At 40.3% G+C, this 25,359-nt stretch overlaps 4 protein-coding genes across 11 annotated transcripts; 3 read left to right on the top strand and 1 right to left on the bottom strand.

The window, feature by feature from the left end:
* Positions 1–787: 787 nt before the first annotated feature.
* Positions 788–7,449, bottom strand: LOC105701437 (cytochrome c oxidase subunit 6B1). Of its 5 annotated transcripts, XM_012428176.1 has the most exons (4): positions 6,699–6,729; positions 1,915–2,089; positions 1,080–1,250; positions 788–930 (listed from the first exon to the last, which is right to left on the bottom strand). In XM_012428176.1, the coding sequence occupies exons 1-3, from the start codon at positions 6,721–6,723 to the stop codon at positions 1,082–1,084; spliced, it is 369 nt and encodes a 122-aa protein (XP_012283599.1). In that variant the 5' UTR covers positions 6,724–6,729; the 3' UTR covers positions 788–930; positions 1,080–1,081. The 5 variants fall into 5 exon arrangements, with proteins under 5 accessions (XP_012283599.1, XP_012283600.1, XP_012283598.1 ...); XM_012428177.2 differs by lacking the exons at positions 788–930; positions 6,699–6,729 and adding an exon at positions 7,319–7,449 and having other exon boundaries at positions 959–1,250; XM_012428175.2 differs by lacking the exon at positions 788–930 and having other exon boundaries at positions 959–1,250.
* A 224-nt stretch (positions 7,450–7,673) lies between these two features.
* On the top strand, positions 7,674–9,235 carry LOC105701434 (serine protease HTRA2, mitochondrial). Of its 2 annotated transcripts, XM_012428169.1 has the most exons (2): positions 7,989–8,144; positions 8,213–9,235. In XM_012428169.1, the coding sequence occupies exons 1-2, from the start codon at positions 8,115–8,117 to the stop codon at positions 8,960–8,962; spliced, it is 780 nt and encodes a 259-aa protein (XP_012283592.1). In that variant the 5' UTR covers positions 7,989–8,114; the 3' UTR covers positions 8,963–9,235. The 2 variants fall into 2 exon arrangements, with proteins under 2 accessions (XP_012283591.1, XP_012283592.1); XM_012428168.1 differs by having other exon boundaries at positions 7,674–9,235.
* A 401-nt stretch (positions 9,236–9,636) lies between these two features.
* Positions 9,637–17,474, top strand: LOC105701472 (protein CLEC16A homolog). 3 transcript variants are annotated; one of them, XM_012428234.2, is made up of 15 exons: positions 9,637–10,020; positions 10,455–10,676; positions 10,738–10,866; positions 11,047–11,180; positions 11,297–11,454; positions 11,599–11,828; positions 11,898–12,090; positions 12,359–13,006; positions 13,194–13,317; positions 13,404–13,558; positions 13,665–13,826; positions 13,943–14,081; positions 14,338–14,641; positions 14,744–14,874; positions 15,212–17,474. In XM_012428234.2, the coding sequence occupies exons 2-15, from the start codon at positions 10,603–10,605 to the stop codon at positions 15,661–15,663; spliced, it is 3,033 nt and encodes a 1,010-aa protein (XP_012283657.1). In that variant the 5' UTR covers positions 9,637–10,020; positions 10,455–10,602; the 3' UTR covers positions 15,664–17,474. The 3 variants fall into 3 exon arrangements, with proteins under 3 accessions (XP_012283657.1, XP_012283658.1, XP_012283659.1); XM_012428235.2 differs by having other exon boundaries at positions 9,638–10,020; positions 11,297–11,445; XM_012428236.2 differs by having other exon boundaries at positions 9,638–10,020; positions 14,744–14,861; positions 15,212–15,381.
* A 447-nt stretch (positions 17,475–17,921) lies between these two features.
* On the top strand, positions 17,922–25,289 carry LOC105701463 (structural maintenance of chromosomes protein 6). Its single transcript, XM_012428221.2, has 20 exons — positions 17,922–18,193; positions 18,254–18,481; positions 18,561–18,753; positions 18,870–19,022; positions 19,156–19,400; positions 19,536–19,655; positions 19,831–19,961; positions 20,041–20,241; positions 20,388–20,581; positions 20,863–21,009; positions 21,160–21,344; positions 21,476–21,786; positions 21,953–22,175; positions 22,291–22,461; positions 22,806–22,990; positions 23,276–23,441; positions 23,527–23,640; positions 24,023–24,220; positions 24,475–24,608; positions 25,116–25,289. The coding sequence occupies exons 2-20, from the start codon at positions 18,371–18,373 to the stop codon at positions 25,159–25,161; spliced, it is 3,228 nt and encodes a 1,075-aa protein (XP_012283644.1). The 5' UTR covers positions 17,922–18,193; positions 18,254–18,370; the 3' UTR covers positions 25,162–25,289.
* Positions 25,290–25,359: the final 70 nt, after the last annotated feature.

Raw genomic sequence — 25,359 nt, 5'->3', positions numbered from 1 at the left:
ACATTTTTACTATAATGAAAGTTACAAAATTGAGAGTACTCACTTTTAGAATTTCCACTAGATCGAGTTATAGAATCGACCCTCAGGAGATCGTTTTATCTCCTGAAAAATTTCTAGCTAACGGAATATAGCCGCCACCTTGCGACGAGGGAGTGAGATAACAATTTAAAATCTGTAGATAACATAGAAATTTTTTGATATGCGTTTCTACGTTGGTAATAGCATCTCTGCTTTTCGCAGTTTGATTTTACCGGGTGAAATATCGATCGAATCATTCTTAACACCTAAATTAATTCACCTCCTCGACGCAAGATGGCGGAGCAGTCGCAGAATTTACCACCTGTCGATAATTTACCGTATACATAACTTACCAACAGTACTTAATATTATTTAGGCACTGTTAATGTATGCAGATTCAAAAACTAAAATGTAGTTATACCGCTTTGAAGAATATATAAATAAACGCTTTTCAATTGCGTATTCATCGAGAAACTGTGAATGAATCAAGAAATCTAAAAAATGTTATACCAAAAATTATTAACGTCGGTAGTTAAATTTTTTTTCACTAAATCGCATTATCAATGAATACTAAAAATAGAATAATCGGAAAGTTACTAACTGATATAGCTAATATAAGTTAGAGATCAAATTGCTAAAATAACATTTATCGTTCCATTACCATTGCATTAATGTCGCTATCCTTTCTCAATGAGAGCCATTGAGAGTAAAAACTGGAAATTATCCTACGAATTAGGTTCCCATTGCAATGAATCGTCCATACATTAACTCCTCGTTTCACTTCCTACATTCTTTACTTGTTACATTATATATACAAATTGATACCTGATTAAATTACCGATTAACTAATAAGTCACGTCCCACTGGAAGGATGAAGCACGAAAAGGTGAAACCCCTTCGTCTTCGCCATACCTGGAAGGGACAAAGGACCCAAAGGGAGCCGGAATTTATTCATCTCTATATTTATATAGTTACTTCATGTACAATTGGGCGAATTTAATTTTACAGACCAGCATATAACGAACCGAATCTTACTAGGAGGCAGGCCGGTAACGACTAACCTTTAAATCCTCCCCGGGAACCTGTTCTCCGCGATTTGAGTGTCCCACTTCTCGACCCAAGCGTTCGGGCACAGAGTACTGTATGCTCTCTTGAAATATTGGCACACATCATAGTCCTTTCCATGTTTCTTCGAGCACCGATGGAAATCCAGGTAATTTTGGTAGCAGTTTCTACAGGTGAAATGTTTTTAAGTAACCTCAAACCACGAAGTAGTATAAGAACTACTTCTCCATTGTACTTCTAAATCCCGTGTCTCCATCGTACTTGAAATTCAGGATTTATCAGATCCAAACCAAGTAAATCCGAATTTAAGTATCGATCGAGACGCTGACGATCGAATCTGCGTATTTATTAACGCGATTTACTAGATCCAGACCCGATAAATACCAGATTTAGGAGTACGGTAGAAATGTAATTATTAATAAATACGTAAATTCTATCTCGAGCGTCTCGATCGACATTTAAATTTGGATTTACTGGGTTTAACCTGATAAATCCTGGATTTCGTGTACGAGTCATAGACGGCATCTCCATCATACTCCTAAATCTCGGATTTTTCGGAATGACACGTTTATTGTCGAAGTGTGACTTCAGAATAACACCGATTAACAGATTTTCAAAGTACATGTTTTACCGAGTTGTCCATCACGAATGTACCAAAAGAAAATTTTTAATTCCATACGCCAGTCCTTGTTAAAAACTGTCACAATATCTGCCAAAAATTGTCTTTACAACTTGAAATTCTAATGTCACAACATAACATGGCTTTCCTGCCTTCACCGAGCCCTTAAACTGTAATCGATTGAACTGGTTATCTTTAGTTGGAATAATTACCTTGTCTGATTCATGTTGGGGAATCTTGGATCAAAGGGGATGGTGTGAGTCTCGCCCTTAACAGGAACTGCGTTGGTTTTGGACAACTCCTCGACAGCTTTCTCATCCAAGGGTACATACTTCGTGTTAGTGCACACAGGCTCCGGGATCTTTATCTTCATCATGGTTACTGGAGCTTAACAATCATCGAATGGTTACTCGTCAGTTTCATCGATCACATTCACTTAAAAGCTACCTTATCAATTAGTTATCGCGGAGAAGACGTAATTTCGTGAGTTTCGCTCGACCCTTCCCTCCGAATAAAATGATGTCCCTAACACTTGTCCCTTGCTCTGCGTCCACTTGTCTCTTCGCAACTCAGCTTTGAGCCTAAAGAAATCGTACACGTCCATGTAGCACAGTACACTTTGCTACTTGACAAAGTAACCAAGGAATTAAAGGAATGGGCAAGAATCCATCGAGAGCCTTGTTCATCGTCAGAATAAGTCATAAGATAGGAAGTGGGCATGAAGTCGGATATCAAAATGGTTAGCTCTGTCACTTCACTTTCCAACGCTGGTCGATCTACCCTTTATAATGTTACTCCCTTGATAAGATCTTCATCTCTGTAGACTTTTTAATTCTTGAAATTAAACTCTAACAAGGAACGTGGAAACATGCTCCAGATGAGGTTAAGTTGCTTATTCCATCACTTGGCTTGAAATAATAAATATCGGTGTCCTTTGTCCCATCACCCCCAATTGTAATACCATTTGATTGCAGGCTTGATATGGTTTTCGTTTTAGATGTATTGTTGTTTATTCAGTCGTGTTGAAGAAAAAGATGTGTTCCAATTGAGGCTATGTTAATTATTCCATCGCTTTGTTTTACGTTGATAATCGATTCATCACTGGCTGCACTTGTACATCTTCCAGGTAGACATTTCTTGGGTTTACTCGTGTTTCAATTTTACACTTTTGCCACGAAAAAGGAATCTCAACATTAATCAAAGAATGTGGACATCGGATTTCAAGGAGATAACGATATCGTTCGATTCTTCGGTTCACTTTGTATCATCGATTACTTCACCACTGGTCTCGTACTAGCAGACTTTGTTCCACATCTTTGACAGAATAGTCATTGCACGAAAGAAAGCAATGTATACGTACAGCATTTGAATCGATATCTCCATGCAGCAGATTTCAGTGAAATTGAATTAACACTAGTAGAATATGCGTGCAGAATAAAACTCAATGTGTAATGTAATGCTCTTCGACCCAACGATTAATGTATCAGCTGTTCGTTACCCTTTTCCATCATTTCATTACATCCATTACTCCTGACCTAGTACCAAATAAAGTAGTACAGGAAAATCCATCGCGAAGCACCGCACTTTGGATACGAATAAACAAGTTCTAAGAAAAAACTTTTGGAATAACAGCTCCTCGATTTTCTACCATCTTTACATCGTACCATTCCATACACCACCACATCGTCAACCATATTGGAGGAAACCAAAGATTCGCAGCAACAGTTCGGATTGGAATAAAACCCTATTTATAAAAATGAAAGAAGAATGAAGTAACGATAGTTCTCGGTCCACCAAAGGTTCGGCATGAAGTTCCTTTCTCTTCACCCCACCATACCACTACTGAAGCAGAAACGATTTCAAAACCAGTCACTGCACCACTCCAAGTAACTCCGCGCCACTTGCCTGACATCGATCGAACCAAAGGAACGAGCCAAGAATTTCAGCAGAAGCGATGGAGATGATTAAGTCGTTGAACAGGAGTATGCAGAGGGAGACATTGAAGCCCGTCGGTTACTTGACCAGCGGCCTGGTGTTGTCCTCTTCTTGACAGCAAACCTCCCGGTATTTTTTGACCTCCGCCATGTACAGAGACCAGGCGTCCTTCGGGGTCTCCACGGTCTGCTCTGCCTTCGGCTTAGCCACCATTCCAGTCTTCAGAATGCGTCCTCCCCTCCGCTTGCCCACCATCAGCGGAGGAGGAGCCACGGGTTTCTCCTCTAGCACCGATGTGGTGGGCCTCTGTGCAGGTTGCATCTGTTCCTGCATCTTCTTGAACATCTCCATAAAGCTGCCGTCATTCTTGAAGGCATTTGGTTGGGTAGGGAACACTGTCCTATGGGCAACCGCCTCCTGGTTGTCCTCAAAATGGTCCGATTCGTACGAAGGAGCCCGATGGTGTCTGCGGTTTTCCCTGTACCTGGGGTGGCGTTCCCTGCTGCGGTTCCTGCTACGGCTGCGCCTTCTATCCCTGGACCTCGACCTGGCTCTGGACCTTGACCTGGACCGGTCCCTCCTCGAGTACCTCCTGGACCTGTCCTTGTCCCTGTCCCGGTCCCTAGACCTGCTGCGCTGGGAGGACCGGCCCGGGGAGGACCTGGAGTTGCTTCGTCTCCTCCTTCGCCTGTCCTGCGGAGAGTCCACCCTCGAGGACCTTCCTTTGTAATCTACCGGAGAGGTTCTGCCCCTGTGCTCCGTCTGGGCAGGCCTTCCGGGCTTATGGTCAACGGGCGACCCTCTTCCACCCCTGCGGTCCGTCGATGACGACCTGCCCACTCTCCGGTCGACCGAGGGGGATCTGCCTCGACGGTCGCTTGAAGTCTCCCTCGTCACTCGATACTCCATCGGGGGGGATCTGTTTCTGTAATCAACCGGAGAGGATCTACCAGCTCTGTACTCTACCGGAGGAGATCTACCACCTCTGTGCTCAGCAGGGGAGTACCGTCCTCCTCTGTGGTCGACTGGCGACGGTCTGGCTCCAAAGTCCACTGGTGTCGATCTCTGGGTCCGGTCTCTCTGCTCAACCGGTGACTGACCTCTGTTCTTGTAGGTTTCATAGGTCACGTAGCTTGTACTGTACACTGGGGGCGAGGGTGGCTCCGGTGTCGACTCCTGCAGTGGGTGCACCTCCCGTTCCTGCCTCTTCGAGTCCATCCTGGCTGGCAACCGTTGCCTTCGAGGTCACCGGACTCGCAGAGTTACCTATAAGGATAGAAACTGCCTTCTATGAGTACACGAGCCGCGAGGTGCTGCACACTTTACCAATCCTCATCATCTATTTTTGCATTCTGAGACGAGGGGGCTTCAGAGCAAGAGAACTATCGACACTCTTTTACACCTAACTTCTGGTGCGATATAACCTCCCACGTTTCACGAAATTACGCATCGCCTTCCACACCTCCGCCAAAGCAAAACCATGGCGAATTTATTCCTCCTTCGAGGCTTGCACGACCTCAACTCGCTTGGAGACGCTTTCGAGAGAGTCTTTAGTCCTCCGAGTGCATTTTCTGACATCCTCTTATTCCAGAGGAATTTTTTCAACTGACAATCTCAACTCGACAATTCGAAAGAGTCTTCCAAGAGTTCTGGGCTGCTGTTGCATTACCTTTCCGATGTAGCAGCGAGTGGCTGCGAAACGTTATCGAACGAGTTAAGTTCTTCAGAAATCTTATTCGAGTTGTCGAACCAACAGATATAATTGCTCGCACATTTGTAACGAGACGTTTTTATAAATACATTCGCACCGAGTAACCATGTTGAGTGTCAAATGTATACAAATATGTTTGTTTCAATTTGTACCATTTTTACTGATACGGTATCGTGCTAAAGTTAGAAAAGCATCTATACAAATTTTCACAGAAACTCTCTTTGTCTATAAGTTTGTGTACCACTGTCCCACGTTGCTGGCCGAAAACATTAATTCTAACCTAACTTACGACCACATGGCAAATGTAGATTATAGATGATCAGGCATAAATCACTTTTAAAACAAGAAGACAAAATATTTTCTGGTCACGGCGTATGAAATCGTAGTTACCGTGCACAAGGTATCTCATAATTTCATATATTCATGATATTTTAATTCATTGATCGATTTCTAACAATAAATTGTGACCCTTTTAATGGTTCATTAATTCTTGGGTCACCTTGTGCACCTGTAATAAATGATTCAAAATGATATGCATGTCAAATGGCTGGAGAGTATCACATTAAGAACATTCGTACACATTTAAAGGCGACTAAATTTCTTTCCTGAACGCGACTGCAAAAAGTAGAAAATGAAAATTTTCTTTGAAGGATGCAAATGCCAAGACTGATGATGCTGCGAATAAATGAGCAACAAGCCTAATTTTCGACTTTCAGGAACCTCCTTTGTACATGGACAGCCCTTGGCACTAAATTATCCACTAAGTACATATTATACTGAAAATAATATTGCTTCGCTAAATTTTGTCACCTCCCACCTAGAAATACCTGCATTGATAAATGTGTCAAAACTTTAAGTAAATTATTCTTCCGTTACAAACGAATGCCTTGAAATCTACCCAAAACCAAATACATAACCTCCTTACTTTACATTTTCATAGAAGAAAATATACTCTAAAATAACTCACCGATAAAGGCATCATACCTGAAATATCTACATAACAACGAACCCTCTAGTTTATACTACAGTCTTCTCAAGAAAATGACTGAAAAGTGACATTTCTTGATATACCTAACAATAGGAAAATGTTTATACTTGAAATATCTAACGAAATTAAACTAAATCTTATTACATGTACTCTATAGAATCTACATCCGTAGACTGCTTCCAAGGATCATCACAAAAATTTAAAAACTACCTTAAACTATATCGAGTTAAAACATTTCAAGAAACTATTTCCCTAAGCAATTCCGACTTGAAACGAACTCGCTGGACCCTTAACAAAGAAACTTGCACATTCCTATCAACTATATAAACTCTTTATACCAAAGCGGGACTAGATATACTAACCCATTGCCTTATCCATTGTCCACATACAAGTACTGCATATAATATTTAGTATGAGCGATGCACATACTCATAATGCAAAAGACAATACATGCCACACACTTTAAAATTATACATGGGTACATATCTTATCAAGAAAGAAACGAAGCAAAGGAAATTTGCTCTCGGCAAGATCTCCACCCAACAATATAAGTGTATAATGTTATCTATAATGTGATAATTACTTCAGTTTATAGAATTTCCAAGAAACAAGGAAATCGTTAGTGCGACGTTTTTTAAATACTGTACAAATAGTACATCGAAGTGAACCCGTGAATATATTATATATACAATGTAATTGAAAATGACATTATGACGTTACGTTAGTAAAATTTAATAACACTGTCCTAAGAGATGAGGTAAAAGAATCCTTTGTGAGGGGTCGATTCCCTAAGGATGTCCGGGTCGATACGGACTCGTCGAGCCCTCAGGGAAGGAGTGTCGAGGGAATATATGAGTCCCTACGTCTCGAATTAATCCCCAAAAATAGCGAGAAACACGGGCGCGCGTTCTTGGCAATGCGTCGGTCGCGTCGCTCGCCTAATTCCTCCTAAAATTAGCCGAATTATCGCTAGCTTTAATACCTGATTCTGCCTTGTCGTGCAAAACAAAATGGCTACTACGGAAACTATACGAGAAGACCCGTTACGTCACGATCTGCGGCGCCAGCCAAGACTGAGAGGATATGGCTTGTAGAGAGGAAAGTGATATGATGCTTTGGGACACTGGGAGGAAGAGAGTAATTTTTTTCACTGACGTTGAACTTCGGATATAGAGCTGTAAACTGGGGTCGATTCTATAACTCGAATCTAGTGAAGATTCTAAAAATGAGTATCCCCCGCGATTTTGAAACTTTAACTATGGTGTAAATGTGAGCTACTTCGCGTGACATCATTCGACACGGGTTCTCACGTCCATGTATTCCTCGTACTTCTTGGCGTTTAAATATGGCGGGCACCTTATTACAATTCCCGTGGAGAGTTACAAAGAAAATTCACGTCTCTCACTCGAGATTTCTCGCATTTTTCTCCTCAGAACGTCACTTACGGATATTAAATTACAGTTCACCCAATCAGAACAGCCACGTCCACGAAAAGACCGTCCGAAGATTCCTAACCTATGCAGTCGTTTTCGGTACCAGTATTAGCTGGGCCATTTACAAATTCAGGAATGAGCTCCATGAACGATTTGGAAACTCTGTATTATTTCCTACGATTCACGCTTTTACCGGGTCAGTGCCTACCGATGTCAGTCATAACAGAGAACGCTTCAATTTCATCGCAGACGTAGTCGAGATATCTGCTCCCTCGGTTGTGTTCATCGAGATCAAAGATCAGAAGAGGATAGACTTCTTTACAGGGAAGCCTGCAACCACCAGTAATGGATCGGGATTCATCGTCAAGGAGGATGGTCTGATCCTAACGAATGCCCATGTTGTAATTAACAAACCGAATACGATAACGAAGGTTCGTTTGCAGGATGGCAGTACGTACACTGCACAGATAGAGGACGTCGACCTCGTAAGCGATCTGGCGACTATTCGCATCAACAAAACGAACCTGCCAGTGATGAAACTTGGTAGCTCGATGAACATTAGACCCGGAGAATTTGTGGTCGCCATTGGCTCGCCTCTGTCGTTGAGCAACACGATAACCAGTGGAGTCGTTAGCAGCGTTAACAGAGACAGCAAAGAACTTGGTCTGCATAACAAGCGTATGGAGTACATTCAAACGGATGCAGCGATCACGTTTGGGAACTCCGGTGGTCCATTGGTTAATTTGAACGGTGAAGCCATCGGAATTAATGCAATGAAAGTCACTGCCGGGATTTCGTTTGCCATTCCGATAGACTATGCGAAAGACTTTTTAATGAGAGCAGAGCAGCGAAGGAGCAAAGGCTTGCAGAGTGGCATGGAGAGAACGAAGAGAAGATATTTGGGAGTGACGATGCTGACATTAACGAACGAAATACTGTTCGAACTTCAACAGAGGATGGGGAACATCCCGCAGAGTGTGAGACACGGCGTTCTGATCTGGAAAGTCCTTGTGGGGTCGCCTGCGTATATTGGAGGCATCAAAGCAGGGGATATCATCACACACATAAATGGAGATCCTGTTGTTACAGCCCAGAGCATTCACAAGGCTCTGGAGAAATCGGGATCGGTGATTTTAACCGTGGTTAGGGACGGAAGGGTATTGGATATTAAAGTCGACCCTGAAGATAATTAATGACAAAAACTATACTAAGAGGAATAATTTATGCACAGTGAAAGAAGTGAAATCTTTTATAATAACTCCAGGAAATGGAAAAATAATGCTAAGAAGAGAGCCAGCGAAGGAAATGCTATTTTTCACACAATCTAGTTCCCAGTGTTATTTTTATTAGTCTATTGAATTTATTTAAATAGTACAATGAAAGGAAACGATCAAACTCTGTTTCCTCATGCGGAAGTGAAAATAATTATTGCAAACAATTGTTTAATAAATATTGACTGTTTTTCAGGGTGGTTTCAATGCTTTTCGAAACCTCGACGACCTTCATATTGATAATCTTTCAGGAACTTCAAAGAAATGTGATCATTTTTAAAGCTTATCTATTGACGGAAATACATTGTTTTAATGTTTATTTATTTGTTGCGCCTACCGAAAAAAATTCCTCTTTTCACGAAATTCAACGTTTTACTCGTGATACGTTTAAGAACAATTGTTAATTTTCAATTATGAATACTTCAAATCAAGGAATTCGTATTTTATTTAATAGTACGTAGTACGATCATATTTTAAATCTTGTTAAATATGGCGCGTGGTGGACGCCTGATTTCATTGGCTGCTGATTGAGTCACGTGACCAAATCTGCCTGACTGACCAATCAGCGTCAAGTGATAGTTTCTGATTCCAACCTGTCAACAAAACAAATGGCATAACGCGTAGACCAAAGTCAAAATAAGTGTTATCGGCATCGATCTTCGTTATCGCGAGATAGGCAGCCTACGAGATGAAACGGAGGCATTTAATTATCTGTTTACGAGCAACAATGCCAATCCTTCGCCTCTCCGTGTCTCGCATTATGTAAAGTCAAAATACGACGGAGGCATCCCGCGATCCGAAGTCCGCTCCCACCTTGGACGTGCGAAGTTTCTTGGATCGTAGATCGCCAAATTCTCGACTAAATCTTCTGACCCTTTCGATCATTTCGCCTCAGAAAGCAAGAGGATGGCAAGATGAAACGTGTCTCGAAGATGGAAACGTAATTCGAGAAACGACGTCAAAGCGATTTCGTTCCGTTGGTAAATATCGAGCACCCTAACCTCGTTTTTGGAAATGACATTGCTTGCTGGGTGTTCTTGTACAGATTTTGATATTGCGGAGATTTAGTAGGACATGCAGTGATGAAGTGATAGGTTTAGCAAACTTGCAGGTTTTTAATCCGTACTTATGGGAAGAATGTTGCTCGTCACTCGACAAAGTACCTGTTGAAAAATGAACTCGACGAAGCATCTATAGATAGTTCATCATTAAATTAATTTTATTGTTTAAAGTAGAATCATGGAGTGCGATGTCATAGTTTTGCTGACTTTGAATCGTTTGGTGATAAAGTATTTGTAGTTTTAGTATTTATCGTGGAAATTTAATTGTACATGCAATGATATGGTAAATTTAAGAAAATGAGATTTTGTTCATTAATAATGTTGAGAATTCTTACCTTTGCTTATTGTTACAGCCTTAGTCTGTGGATTTAAGTAATGTACTTTTACAATACCGACAATGCAATGTTGTGAAGTGTTTTAATCATTTGATATCGAAGGAGGAAGGAAAAGAGTATGAACACAACTTGAAGATACACATCACGTGTCTCATATTGAGAAAAAATGTTTCGAAGTCGCAGTTGGTTTGGCGGAGGGCTGTGGAAGCCAAAGAATCCGCATTCACTGGAACACCTTAAGTGAGTATTAGAAATTCGTCTGCATGGGAAAAAACCAATTAACAAGTATCGTTCGATACAGGTATTTGTACAATGTCTTGTCGAAGAATCAAACCGTATCAGAGAACAATCGAGGGCTGCTCGTGGAGACGTTGAGATCGATAGCAGAGATTTTGATATGGGGCGATCAAAATGACAGCAGCGTATTTGAGTGAGTAATAATAGTCAAAGGAATTTCTGGAATTCTAGTTTATTTAAGTTTCTTATCACGTTTAAGCTTCAACTAGCAGGAGACAAATTAAAATAATATAGATATATACTTCTCATTGCGTTATTTGACTGTGATACTGCAACACTTCCATATGCTGTAACAGTATCTTTTCTTTTACAGTTTCTTTCTGGAGAAGAACATGCTGTCGTTCTTCCTGCGAATCATGAAGCAGAAGTGTGGCAGTTATGTCTGTGTGCAACTGTTGCAGACATTGAACATCCTTTTCGAGAACATCCGTAACGAAACATCTCTGTGTAAGTATTCGAAAGCATGACGATGGCTGCATCTTTATATTTGGCGAGGAACTCAACATAGTGCTATGTTAAAAATATTCCATAAGCCAGTTTTTTAAAAATTTGGTGCATTGCAGATTACTTGCTGAGTAACAATCATGTCAACAGTATAATAGTGCACAAATTCGACTTCAGTGACGAAGAGGTTATGGCGTACTACATCAGCTTTCTAAAAACGTTGAGCCTGAAGTTGAATGCTCACACGATACATTTTTTCTATAACGAGGTAAACGAGGTACTCAACGACGCTACCCTGTACTTTGAATCATTCACATTTCATGACATATCCACGAAAACACGTACAGTAATGCTCTCCGAGCCAGAAATTGATTTTCGCTGATACTGGACGATGCACTCTCATTGATTTCTAATTTTACAGCATACGAATGACTTTCCACTGTACACAGAAGCTATTAAATTCTTCAACCACACCGAAGGAATGGTACGCATTGCAGTGAGAACATTAACTTTGAATGTCTATCGAGTAGAAGATGCTTCGATGCTTGCCTTCATCAGGGACAAGACAGCGGCCCCTTATTTCAGTAACTTGGTTTGGTTCATCGGTAACCATATTATTGAGCTGGACACCTGTGTTCGAAACGATGCAGAGTAAGTTAGAATGTTACGTCGTAATGGAACAGATTTAAATAACAGTTCTGCACTGCGGTATCATTTCAGTCATCAAAGTCAAAATCGTCTGTCGGATCTGGTTGCGGAGCACCTGGACCATCTACATTATTTGAACGATATTCTATGTTTGAACATTGCCGATCTGAACAAAGTTCTGTCCGAACATCTATTGCACAAGTTGTTAGTGCCACTCTACGTGTACTCATTGACGAAGCACAACAATCTTCCGTGCCAGATCCAGGTACAATATTTATATTGTAATATTTTTTATACTCCAGACGATAAAGCGTTTACGTTCAAAATAGTTTAATAGTTAAAAATCATGGATGTTAATTTTATAAATCCTTTTATATCTGTAAGGTATTTTCATTATTCTTTCTGATCTAAATTTTACTCTATGTGTTTGTAGGTTATACACGTTGAGATAGAGTATACAATAAATTTATAGATATCCAGAAATTGGGTGTGAAAGATACTGTAAGGTTAAATTTTTTTTCTGATTATCGCAGGAGGAAAGAAAACACGTGAGCATTGTCGTGGCGCTTTTTCTGCTGTCTCAAGTCTTCCTAATTGTGTCGCATCGTCCATTAGTGCACGCTTTAGCGGCAATAATCCTAAAAACCGACAGCGATACGATAAAAAACGGAGCGAGTAGAGTGCTCGACGTCTATAGTGAAGAAATCGCCCCGAACAAACCGATCGCATTCTCGCCGCCGAAAGAGAGCCTCGAAAAGTCACTGGAAAACCTCAATGAGTCCTGTGAAGACAGTGATTCGGAGGAAATAAATGAAAAAGAAAGCAATAACGAGGAAACGAAGGAATGTGCAGAGACACCGGTGACCAACGAGCCAAGCACTTCCTTCGATGGAACCTTTGACGAGGAACCCTCCATTTCCAGGCCTGACAGACTTGACGTGAGTGCATCGAATGACACCATCGATGACATCAAGCATCTGAATGTCACTGATGAGGAGAAGGAACAGAGGCTGGCTCTCGAAAGCCCACTTACTCCGCAACAACCTTCCGCAAAATCCAGCAGGGAGTCCCTGGCGAAGAAACCATTCCTCGAAACCATTCTCAACTCTTTGTACTGTGTGGAAAATGACTACGCTGCCTTGTTCGCCCTGTGTCTTTTGTATGCGTTGGCTAATAATCAGGTAATAATTAATATATCTGATTAAATATCTCATTACCTAGTGATTTGATAAAGAGAATGTTTTGTATCGAGGGTATTGTGTGCAGATGAGCTTGTCGATTAGAGGCTATGTTTGGAAATGATTTTATATGTAAACTAGATTATGTTTCAATCGAGATGAGTTTTTGAGAATTTCGTTTTTGTTGTAGGGAGTCAATCTGGAACAGTTGGACTTGACAATGTCTGCTTCGCGACAGGCAGCTGCGAAGAACTGGTACAACGAGATGCTGGTGGACAAGCTGATTCACATCATCACTTTGAGCTGCCAAACGAGTGAGTACCTAACTTGAAATGACTATTTTCCATTATGAAATAAAATGCATAAAATGATGTAATCTTTAAATCTTTAAATCTTTCAGACGCGAAAGTACGACTCGTTACCCTGGAACTCACCATCAGGCTACTGACCCAGCTAGTCATGTCCGAAGGCCAAAGTCTTCTCCATGACTGTCACTTGGCAGCGATCGAACAGGCGAAGGAACAAAGTGCATCGTTGCTGAGGAACTTTTACAAGGTTAGCGAGAATGTTCAATTTGGTGCCATGGAGATGAATACCGATCAAAGTGCAAACATGTTACAGAGCAGAATAAATGGATATTAATTTTGAACGATTGTTTCAGAGCGAAGACATATTCTTGGACATGTTCGAAGACGAATACACCGAAATTCAGAAGAAACCACTGAACGTCGAATGGCTGATGATGGACAGCAACATTTTGTTGCCTCCCACTGGCACGCCGATGACTGGAATAGAGTTTAGCAAGAGACTGCCCTGCGGTGAGGTACGGGAAAAGCTCAAGCTAATGGATTTTGTTCAATAAGCCTCTAAAGAAGCAATGCAATTTAATTTTGTTGCTTTAATCATTGTTTGATCATTACAACTCGTGTATTTTTTTAGGTGGAAAGAGCTCGACGTGCAATAAGAGTCTTCTTTTTAATCCGGGAACTGTCGCTGACATTAAGCATGGAACCAGAAACCCAGTTGCCGTTAACAAATCCAGCTGACTGCGTGCAAGTCAACAATGTCCTCGACCTAAGTAAGTGCTCCTTTTTATTTTACAGAACTGTCACATGCGTTTAGAGAATATTTCACTCTTCGATGTGACATTGCAAAGAATTGGCCATCATTTTTCTTCGCTTTGAACCATATCGAACAGTTTTAAAGAAAGTGCATAATGCTAACTGGCTGTCATAATAATAACCTGAAACTCCTCCGCAAGATCTGCAGTTTTCACCTGTTCGTAGTAATTTTTCTCACTGTTTAATTTACTAAGAGTTGTGTCTTCATTCCAGATAACAGCGACATAATATCCTGCACCGTGGTGTGGAAGGATGGACAGAAAATCCGCCGATTTCTTGTTATCCATGTGATCCAGTTGATCCTCGTTGAACCTGATCCGAGGAAATTGGGCTGGGGTGTGGCGAAGCTTGTCGGTTTCCTGCAAGATATCGATGTGATCGGTGATAAGGACGACTCCAGGTGTCTCCATTTAACGATATACAAGCCACAGAGCAGCGGAGCCAACAATCGAGTCCCTCTGCTCTCTGCCAAGTTCATTTTCGACGACCACATTCGCTGCATGGCAGCGAAACAAAGGTTTTCAATCTATTGAATGCACTCTTAACCTATCATTTTGCTTCGTCAGCTCCTTCCGTAAAATGACCGGGCTTTTAATGTTGTATCGCTCTTGTTTCACAGACTGACGAAGGGAAGAATCAAGGCACGGCAGAAGAAGATGCATCAGATCGCCAGATTATTGGACATTCCGACTATAATGCCTCATTGCTCGACGCCCCCTAATTATGCCTTGCTTGGAGTAAGGAGTGACCGTAAGTGGATAAACTCTTCATCGAAGGAAAGCCTATCTGTTAACGAGGCTGACATTAATTGACACGAGTTGACTCGTTCAGAGTTTTTCAAATTATATATCAGGATCGTTTTTAGAGGTGCCGATCAGGCTGATCTTTAAATATGCAGTAGCCAAGATTGAGTTTAAGTGTCAGAGTTAATCAACTTAGTTGAACTTCTTAACCATCTATATTGAGTTTTTCCCTTGCGGTTTAATAGATAACGTTACTAACAATTGTAGAATTAGTTTTAGTACCTACTTTGAGAGTTATCATGCTATCTATACGGTTATTAAGGATTTTTCATCTCTCTTTGAAGGACCACCCGGACGCGGGAGACCAAAGGAACAGAGACCCATGTTTACGGTGAACAAAGTTCCTGGTTTCGCAGCCCAGATGCGAAGGGAAAGCTCCTCAAGGTCTTCATCCAGCAACTCTATGACACCGAACAGCAGGCGAACCGACTGCAGTCCTAATGGGAAGAGTCGTGAAAACGGCCTGCGGTCTAGGGATAATTCCCCAAAAATGCCCAGGCCACGCAGTGAAGAAATTCCCTTGGAGGACATGTGCCTGCGAAAGGCTTCGATGGCTGCTGGGGGGCCTGTAGTCCCATCGGTACCTGTCGAGAGGAAGGATTCTTCGTTGTCTGGGCCATCGACCAACGGGGAGCCTTCGACGCCCGTCAGGAAACGTTCCGAGGAGACTTCCTTTACCTCTCCTCAGGGCTCGGAGTCTAAACCTCGAAGGAAGGGCCAGGTCGAAACTGTTTGATGGTGGAGGTTGAAGTTCGGGAAACGTCACTGACCTAACCCTGGAGTCGTCTTCTTCAGAAGAGACGCTCTGGGCGATGTCGCTCTTCTTCCAATTTCGTCAAGATTTGGAGATGACATGACTAACTGATGAGCGAGAGATCTGCTTCGGAAAAAGTACTTAGGACCTTTTTTGCAGTGAGACTTTATCGGTGAGGGTAGACGAACGATGGACAGATCTGCGTGGAGTGTTTCTCTTTTTACTTTTAATTTAGCTGAGATGAATGTGATGATTATGAAGAGTTCATTAGATAGGGGAAGTGCCGGGAAAAGTAAGAAGAAAATTTTTGTTTGAGATTCGAAGTGAGAGAAAGAGATAATTATATAGAAGTGTTATTCATCCATAGGTTGTGAAGAAGAATGTGAGGTTAGAGGATTGAAAGATTCAGGGGAAAAAAAAATGAAAAGTGAGACAGATTCGGTCTCGTTCAAAGTTTTTATCAAGTTCAGTGAAGTCAACAATACGGAAATATATACAAAGTGGAATATTTGTACTGCTCAATAGGTTAAGAATCGATGATAAAGGAGAATGGAGAGTACCTTTTAAGGATTGAAAGACGAAAAGAAGAAAAGAGAGAATAAATGGAGGGAAATTCTCAATGAAGTTCCCCTTTCGCAGAGATAGAGTACAACTTGTATTGAAAATGAAGGAATTAAAATGAGATAGGGGAGTGGAGAAGAAATCTAACTTGCTGACCTATTTTGTTGCATCGATGGGATCGAATCGTAGAGAATTCTTCAACTCAAAAGGATCTGGTGTACGAGTAAAAATTCTGCAGTAAATATTTTTTTTGAGGAATTTTTACAACACATGAATTGTAAATTGAAATTCAAGTGTATGAGGCTATTGCAAGAATATAAATTATGAATCTCATTCCAAAAGACAGGAATGAAAAAAAAGAAGAAAATTAAGATCCATGAAACTGTACTTGCCTATTTATCAAACTTTTCTAATTATTGTGCGACTCGATTTGATCAACTTAAGAAACGCATTGATGACGATTTTATGGAATTGAAAAATGTAAACTAGAGAATAATATTCAGCCCGATGAAGAATTCTGCAAACTATAGATCTCAGCTTCAAGAGAATAGAAAATAATAAAATAATGTTAATAAACAATGCGAATTCATGTCAAAGAAAAAGGACAGTAAGAAATATTAGTGGAGCCTTCGTTACTGCGGTGAAACTTTTCTAAGTCGCACTGTCCGATTGTTTAAGAAAATAACGAAATAATCGAAGAATATACAGAAAAGCAAATTCTCACACGAATACAAAAAAAGATCAACCGAGAATTATCAACGAAGCTTTTCTTATCCACTTGATGGGCTTACATAAGATTTGCAGAATTTCATTTGCTTAAAATTCACCTCGCTGGATTTTTGTACATTAAAAAATGGGACCCTTTGCAAAAATTCTGCTTCACATATCAATCACCGACCGCGATTCTTTCTTAAATCTAGGTGAAGAAAAAAAAAATATATATAAAAGTGAGTAAACAAGTGTTTCAGCTCACAACGTCGATGATCTTTGTATTAATTTTTAGCTATTAACTCCGCCTTTTCTGGAAAGCCTTCCGTGTTTATACAATTCAATTTGAATCTTGAAGTTTCGAGATGTTTTCGTTGAAGTTGAAATGCAACTTTAAGAATCATCTTGAATCTGTAGTAACGATATATTTATAGTTGCAGGAGCTCTCTTAAATTAATCGACATTGATTGCTAGGAAAAGAGACGCGACGAAGGTTGGGAATAAAATGAACGAATCAGATTATACTTGACTTTTATCATTCCTTTTTGATTCAAGAATTATTCGTCGATAGCTGTATAAAAATTGCATGCCGGATTATGAAAAGCTATTACTATCCAAAATCCAGATTTAACTGGCGATCAAATCTGCTTGATTATTAATGACAGCTCCATCGTATTTCTAAATCCGAGATTTATCGAGTTCGGATCCAGTAAATCCGTAGTTAAGTGTCGATCGGGACGCTCAAGATCAAATTTGTGCATTTATTAATACGATGAAAACATGCAATTTACTGGATCCGGATTTGATAAATCCCGGATTTGATAAAACCCGGGTTTGATAAATCCCGGATTTACGAGTACGGTAGAGATATAGTCATATACAAAATCGAATCCATAGTAAGGGAATTTTCATGAAAATGCTGTGAAAACTGCTCCCCCTACCATATGGTATATACGGCCGCGTTTTCATTAGGGCTTGATTTCATAATTCAAGTTAACCGAAGTTTAACTGATTCATACTTAGTTTAAACCAGTTGTAACTAGTTAATCTCCGATTAACTTGACTAGTGAATACCAGATCGCAACTTCCCACGTGCAACACTTGGCGCGTAATTTTGCCGCCTTTTCGAACACATTACGAACTCGCAACGCCTTCTAAACAAATAACCGTGTGGCGGGAACACATCGCTTGTGTATGACACAAACTTTGATGGACAAAGGACGAGTGTCAACTTATATTATTGGTAAATAGTTTCTAATTTTAACCCATCTCGTCGTCTATATTCACCGATACTCCTGTTCAGGTTAACCGGGTTACGCGAATGCTAAGGTAACCTCACTTTCTAACTAGGCTCGTCTAGCCTTTCCCTCTTTTTCGCCGATTTCATGAGGACTCTCGATTTCGAAAGTCCCGTCGAAGGATGTCGAATGTCTCGAGGGATCGGAATAAAAGGAAGCAACAGCAATTGGAGGAACATCACAGCAAGCGAAACAGAAGTGAAGATGACAGCGAACTCGATACCACCCAAGATGTGCGTATATGAACTGTCTTGTATTTTCTTTCTAAATAACTAAATTACGTATTTATTAATACGATTATTGAATTTTCAGGATTCAGCAGGAAAGATCATGAGAGTATTCATGCGAAACTTTATGTGTCACGACGCTATGGAGATTGTCTTCAATCCTAATATTAATTTCATAGTAGGGCGTAATGGAAGTGGGAAAAGTGCAGTATTGACGGCATTAACCGTTGGACTCGGAGCCAGAGCTAGTATCACTAGTCGAGGCACATCGATTAAAGGTATTGTTAAATGTTTTATGAGCATTTGATAGAAAATGTATTAATGGCTTAGATTTTTTGTTGAAGGCTGATATTTGTAGCAGAATTTTCAATCTCGTTCTTCATTTCATTTGCAGAATTCATTAAGAAAGGAAAGAACTCAGCGACTGTAGAAATAACATTGTTCAATACAGGACCGTCTGCGTATAAGCAAGAAGAGTATGGAGATTGTATTACGGTTGTTCGAACCATCGGAGCAAGTTCGGTGTACAAATTGAAGAACTGGAGAGGTAAAGAAAATACGAGAACTTTATTCAAATTAGTCAACATAATATAATTTAGTAATGTGTTCAAAGTTATTATTCCTTTGTTTTGTCTTATAGGCGAATCATGATCTGCAAATATAGCATTTTAACTTTGCAGGTGAAGTAATTTCCACAAGAAGAGACGAGTTGGATCGAATCATATGCCGCATGAACATTCAAGTGGACAATCCAATCTCGGTTTTAAATCAAGATATATCGAGAACTTTCCTGGTAACTGCAGATCCTCGTGAAAAGTACAGATTGTTCATGAAGGCGACGCAGTTGGATGTCATTGGTGACAATTACAAACGAGCTTACGATTTAAGTGAAAACGCTCAACGACATCTCAACGATGCCAAAGAGGTATGTAACAAAGAATATTGTAAACAAGTATGTAAAGAATAAAGTTTATCAGGCTTGATTCACCTTTCATAAAGTAAAGCTATGTTCCCCGATTATAAAGAAGATTCGATGATTTTTGGTGGTACTTTATTACAGAGGCTAACAGAGTCGAAGCACCAAGTCGACAACTTGGAGAAGAATTTGAAAGAACTAGAAAGTGTCGATGAATCTATCAAGGAATACGACCGACTGCAACATGAGTTACAGTGGTGTGTGGTAAGCAAATACACAATTTTCAACGTATTTACTCTATATTCATTGTTGTACTTCTTTTTTAAAATTTGTATTGCAAAATTCTATGGTTTTATACAGCAATTGTAGGATAAGACTGTAGTTTCTCAAAATCTCATTCAATTCGCTAATATTTGATCGTGTATAATATTAATTACAGACTGCAGCAGAAGAACGAAAGCTAGAGCAGCTGAAGAAGAACCTCAGGGTCGCTGAAGAAAAAGTGAAAGCTGTGATCGACAAAAAGCAGCATCGAGACTCAAGGATACGAGAGCTGAATAACAAAATTCAGTAAGAATTCTCAGCAAGCTAGAAATTCTCATTTCAATTTAATTTACTTCTACGAGAGATAAAACCCTCCATCTTCCAGGGAACTGAATAAGACAGTGAAAAGTTTGGAGCATAAACTGACAACATCTTTGAAAGAAGTCGATGCTGCGAAGCAACGGCTTACAGAGTCTACAGATATTCATGCAAACAAAACCAGGGATTGGAAAACAGCACGAACCACCTTGGATCGACTTCAAGAGGACATGAAGAAGCTCACCGTTGAGATTCAGCAGCTGGAAGGGTATGGTTTTTCTCTTTATACAAAGCTTTATAATAAATGTTGGACCGCTGGTGGTTACATACTCTATACAACTTTTGTCGAGTCATTTTTGGTGAGGTACAATTCTTTTCGCCCTGTCCTTTGATTCAATTTTTTTTTTGTTACAGGGGTGGAGACCAGCAGGACAAAAGGCAACAAATAAAACAAACCGTTTCCAAATACATGCAACAATTGGACGAGGTCGAGGCAATGTTACGAACGAAACAAACCGATCAAATGCATCTGGAGGCGGATAAAGTGCGACTCCAACAAGACGAACGATCGACTTTCAACGACAGGGAACAATGTCACGCCAGAGCTCGTTAGTAGAACTTTTTTTATGTGTAAAATTCCATTTTCATTTATTAATGGAACAATGTTCAAAGCTATTCCAACGTCATGTTGTAATCGTCTTATTTAATTGATTTCTTCCTTAAACTTTTTATCGTTTAAAAGTGGCATGTTTATAATGGTAATGTTAATTGAAAAATCCTTGCATAGTTGATCGGTTCTTCACTGACACCAAAGTAATCGCTGGAGAAGTAGATTATTTTAAATGCTGTTTTAATACGATAATGTGATTCTTATGTCCTACTGTTTCAGAGAAAATTCAGCGAGAACTGAGCAATTTAAAGCAGGACACCGATAACACTCTGATGATATATGGAGGGAACATGCCGCACTTGGTAAACAGAATTCAACAAGAATTCAGGAAAGGTCGATTCAAAGAAATGCCTCGAGGTCCTATAGGTGCGTACAATAATGTTAACTATCTGAAATGTTGATAAGTATTATCAATTGAAATTAATGATTCTAATTGTCCTGACATGTTCTCACAGTTCACCAAATTTTTATGCGTACCTATTAAGTCGAATTATTAGAATTGCTGGATCGTTTCAGGGTCTTACGTGAAACTGAAGGACCCCACCTGGGCAGCTGCAGTGGAGGATTACATAGGAGCAGGCTCCCTGCGATCCTTCTGTGTCGACAACCAGAACGATGCCAAAACATTAACCAATATAATGAGAGAAGTACTGCGGAACGAGCCCATGCCTCATGTCATTTGCAGCAAGTTCTTTCATCAGGTAGACTTCAAAATTCAGAGTCCTTTAATTTTTAAAGCGATATAAAACTTTTCTTCGAGTTGGGTGTATCGAATTGTTTGAAATCTTGCCACGTACTTTGTATACTGTAATGTTGCGTTTTTTTCTTCAAGGTGCACAACGTCTCTCGGAAGTCCACCGGAGCACCGGAATACAGCAACCTGTTGGACGTGATCGAAGTGTCCGATCCGATTGTCGCGAATTGTCTGATAGACCAACGCGAACCCGAATGCACTTTGTTGATACCCACCAACGAGGAAGCTTGCAATATTATGTCGAATTTTAAGAAGGTGCCACCAAATTGCGCGCGCGCTATCACGAAGAACGCCGACCTTTTCTTTCCCGACCCTAATTATCGGTCTTATGGTGGGAAACCTGGTCTCAGGGCGAAATATCTTCAAGCCTCGACCGCTGAGACGATACGGTTAGTCAGAAATAGATATTTCAATTACGAGTAATTGACTTTTTAAGATTTTTCTTTCTCATAATTCTCAGCTTCTCGGTTTTGACTAGGATCATATTTTCATGTTCAACTGCTTATTATTCAGGGAGAATCTTATTTTACTGGCGTTTTTCTAATTTTTGCTTAGAATGCTCGAAGAGGATCTTGTCGCAGCCCAGGAGGAGCTAAATTCAGCTTTGGATGCGAACAAGGCTGTTCGTGAAAGGCAACAGCGAAATGCAATGGACCTGAAAACTGCAGTCGACCAGGTCACCAAACTGCGTTCGATGCAGACCAAGTTGAGATCCAACATCGAGGCACTCAACGATGAGTGTGAATCCATTCAGCCCCCGGGCTCCCTACAAGTGTTCGTAAGTCTTTCTTCCATTTTATTACAAAGCTACAAAGTCCTACGAGAATCCGATGATTAATGTCTTATGTGTACTGTACTTTGTGAGTAATCTCGTTTTTGGCGGATTCTTACAGAAATCCGAGTTGGAGGAATTGGAGAAAACTGCCGTTGGCGTTAGAGAGAAAGAAAAACGTCTCTTGGAAAAAGTCGAAGAGGCAAAGAAAACCCTCCGAATACAGGAAGTCGATGTCCAGAAACATGAGAGTGCTGCGCAGGAGATTCGCAGCAGAATTGCATCAATCGAGGTAATGAAACTTACTTTCTTATTGGCGATTTATTCCATAATTTACTGGGCTGTTTATTCCATAATTTTATTTTGCTTTGGGTTTTGTTTAAAACAATGTTGAGATGAAGGCTTGTGGTGTTGGTAATTTTTTTTACATCGATAGTCTGCACGCTTAGCTTGTAAATTTAGTTGACGATGCTTTTTTAAAGGGATTACGAAGCTGAGTTTGAGAAAAGCGAAGACCAGTGACGTTAAGGCTGGAATATTCATATCTTGTATTGCGAATAAGGAATTTAAAAAAAAACGTTAAATCCATACTTCTTTCACAATGCTGTAAATTGTTCAAATGAACATTGTTTTTAGGATGAGATAAGGGGACTGAACGCGGAGAAGGGTGAAATCAACACGGATATACGAACAGATCAGGAACTAAAGACTGCGGAAGCAGCTGTCCAGAAATACATTGCTGACGTTGAAGTGCAGAACAGGGTTGTGGAAAAAGCGGTAGATGATGCGAGCAAACGATGCGACAGGATAGAAACTCAAAGGTGAAATGTTTTCTCCTAGAATAATAATAATAGCTAAAAATTGGTCCTCTTTAACCAAGAAATTCCTTTCGAAGCACCTTTTTTATATCATTGATATCATTTACAGCAGTTGAATTTAATTGGAAATATTACGTCGGTACAGAAATCTCTTCGATGAGATTAAGAATTTAGAGAATCTATAAGTGCCCACATGTATCGCTGCTTTTTCAGTACAGAAGGCTTCACACTGCTTCTGGTTAAGAGAAACAGATCTTTTCTAAATTATCGTTTTATTATTGAATCCAGATCGATGGAAACGATCAAGGAGGAAGCTGCCCAGCTGAAGATGTACATTGAATACGCGAAGAAAAATATTGGAACCAAAGAGCAATTGAAACGCGACCTCAAAGTGAAGAAATCGAAGTATTTGGAGGCTATGCAATTTGCCACGAAAGTCGAGAGGACCAACAACGTGAGTTTCGTTAGACCGTTTAATGGTTTACTCGATTTTTGGTGGAGCCTTCGATGCATAAATTGACTTTTTCCGTTCTATGCAGAAACACTTGAGGCGATTGGTCAATCGAAAGAAGATGTACCACGAGATGAAGGAGCTCATCGGAGAGAAGGTCCAGGAGGCCTTCAAGAACGTTCTTTCTCTTAGACAATACAAAGTGTGTGACTCTCTTTGGAGGGAATTTTTTAATCTTTCGTATTTTTTTCGCGTGAAAATTTATTCATCGTGCGTAATCTGCCGTTTTATGCCTTCCATTTTTTTTCACTTCTGCAGAAATTTCAAGTTTTCTCATTTAACGTGTCGATAGAATTATTTAGAATTAAATATTTTGCATACATTTGTGTCATTACGAAGCTTTCTATGTGGACGAATTGTCGTTTCATCGAAACAGCGATTTTTATGCCATCGGTCCAAATGTGCTCCGATGAGTCTTAGAGAATTTCTCGAATTTCTTGAATTTTCTGCACCCTCAAAAGACGATTAGAAACTAATGTCGAGGTGGTATTAAATGTTGATTCTTCAACGGTTCTTGCTTTTAGGGTGGAATCCAAATCGACCATTCCAGTCGAGTACTTCATTTGGAAGTCAGCGCGGAAAATGACGCTCCGAGGCCCACAAATGACGCCAGATGTCTTTCTGGAGGAGAACGCTCCTACTCCACGGTGGCTTTTATTCTCGCCCTCTGGGAATGTACAGGATTGCCATTTTACTTCCTCGATGAGTTCGACGTATTCATGGTACGAGGATCATAAAGAAACTCGGCAGGGTCCCATGCCAAATACATATATCAGCGCAAATCGTTCACCTAATTAATATCTACAAAGCTTAGCTTAATAGAACGAAAAATTTATTTACATATTTTTTCCTAAATTCAAATAGTGAAAACAATAATAAGGTCCTTCACACCGGAGTTAACAGTGTACGATATTTAAAAGTTCTACTTATTGCGAATGAGATTCAAGGGATAAGAAGAGGATTATTTATTTTTCAGGACAAAGTCAATCGGAAAGTAATAATGGACATTCTCATGGACCATGCGAGGTCTCATCAGCGAAGCCAATTCACCTTCCTGACGCCCCTCGACACCTCGAGCATCGTCGGCGACGAGTTAATCACTATTCACAAGTCAGACATGTTTCTTTCCTTTTGTTTTTATTCGTTTTTTATCGGAAGGCATCTTTGCAGGGAGTCGGTTCTAGTGAAAGTTCTAAAAGTGAGCACCTCCCGCGGTCCTGTAACTTTCACTACGGTCGAAATATGAGATGCTTCGCGTGAGACTCTTCGATCAGAAATTCCGAGTTCTTTCGATCTAGAGATCTCACATTTTCGCTTGGAGAATCGAGTTAATAAACTCATGTGAGGTGACAGTGCGAGAAACGAGCACTCTCGCCAAAGATACGGAATCAACACCCTGAATATTGACCACGTCTCCATCGTATTAATCAATACGCAGATTAAATTCTGAGCGTCCACGCTGAAGCTTAAATTCAGATTTACTTGGTTGGGACATGATAAATCCCGGATTTCGAGTACGATGGAGACGGAGTCAATGAAATTCTTTACTGCAGGGATAATCATTGACGAAAAGACGAAAATGTGAAAAAGTGACAAGGCAAATTTCTATATTTGCAGGTTGGCGCCGCCTGAGAGAAGTCGCACCACCGTCGCGGAACAGTGAGATCGAACTCGACTTCATCTAGGAGCCCTGAAAGAGTGTTGACTAGTGTTAAGACCGAAAATAATACATATTATAAATACACAGATACATATTTTCTGCGATTATAAAGACTTGTTACGTACTGTTGAGTTTTATAGAGGCGAGAACCGACGTATACTGGCGGACATGAATGTCTTTCCTGCAAATTTTGTGCCGTCA

Source organism: Orussus abietinus, unplaced genomic scaffold, assembly GCF_000612105.2.
Source record: "Orussus abietinus isolate OABI.00-Male unplaced genomic scaffold, Oabi_2.0 scaffold89, whole genome shotgun sequence".
Lineage (NCBI taxonomy): Eukaryota > Metazoa > Arthropoda > Insecta > Hymenoptera > Orussidae > Orussus > Orussus abietinus.
The sequence above is the reverse complement of the archived record's forward strand: the minus strand, read 5'-3'. Positions and strand labels throughout refer to the sequence as shown.

What these genes read in the sequence shown, in the direction of transcription:
- LOC105701434 (XM_012428168.1), top strand. Translation starts at nt 7,682, where the DNA reads ATGGCGGGCACCTTATTACAATTCCCGTGGAGAGTTACAAAGAAAATT.
- LOC105701463 (XM_012428221.2), top strand. Translation starts at nt 18,371, where the DNA reads ATGTCGAATGTCTCGAGGGATCGGAATAAAAGGAAGCAACAGCAATTG. An exon ending in GAGCTGAATAACAAAATTCA is followed by an intron (nt 19,962 to 20,040) that starts GTAAGAATTCTC and finishes TCCATCTTCCAG; the next exon opens with GGAACTGAATAAGACAGTGA. An exon ending in CGGGCTCCCTACAAGTGTTC is followed by an intron (nt 22,176 to 22,290) that starts GTAAGTCTTTCT and finishes GGATTCTTACAG; the next exon opens with AAATCCGAGTTGGAGGAATT.
- LOC105701472 (XM_012428234.2), top strand. Translation starts at nt 10,603, where the DNA reads ATGTTTCGAAGTCGCAGTTGGTTTGGCGGAGGGCTGTGGAAGCCAAAG. An exon ending in CATTCACTGGAACACCTTAA is followed by an intron (nt 10,677 to 10,737) that starts GTGAGTATTAGA and finishes CGTTCGATACAG; the next exon opens with GTATTTGTACAATGTCTTGT. An exon ending in CAACAATGTCCTCGACCTAA is followed by an intron (nt 14,082 to 14,337) that starts GTAAGTGCTCCT and finishes TCTTCATTCCAG; the next exon opens with ATAACAGCGACATAATATCC.
- LOC105701437 (XM_012428174.2), bottom strand. Translation starts at nt 4,855, where the DNA reads ATGGACTCGAAGAGGCAGGAACGGGAGGTGCACCCACTGCAGGAGTCG.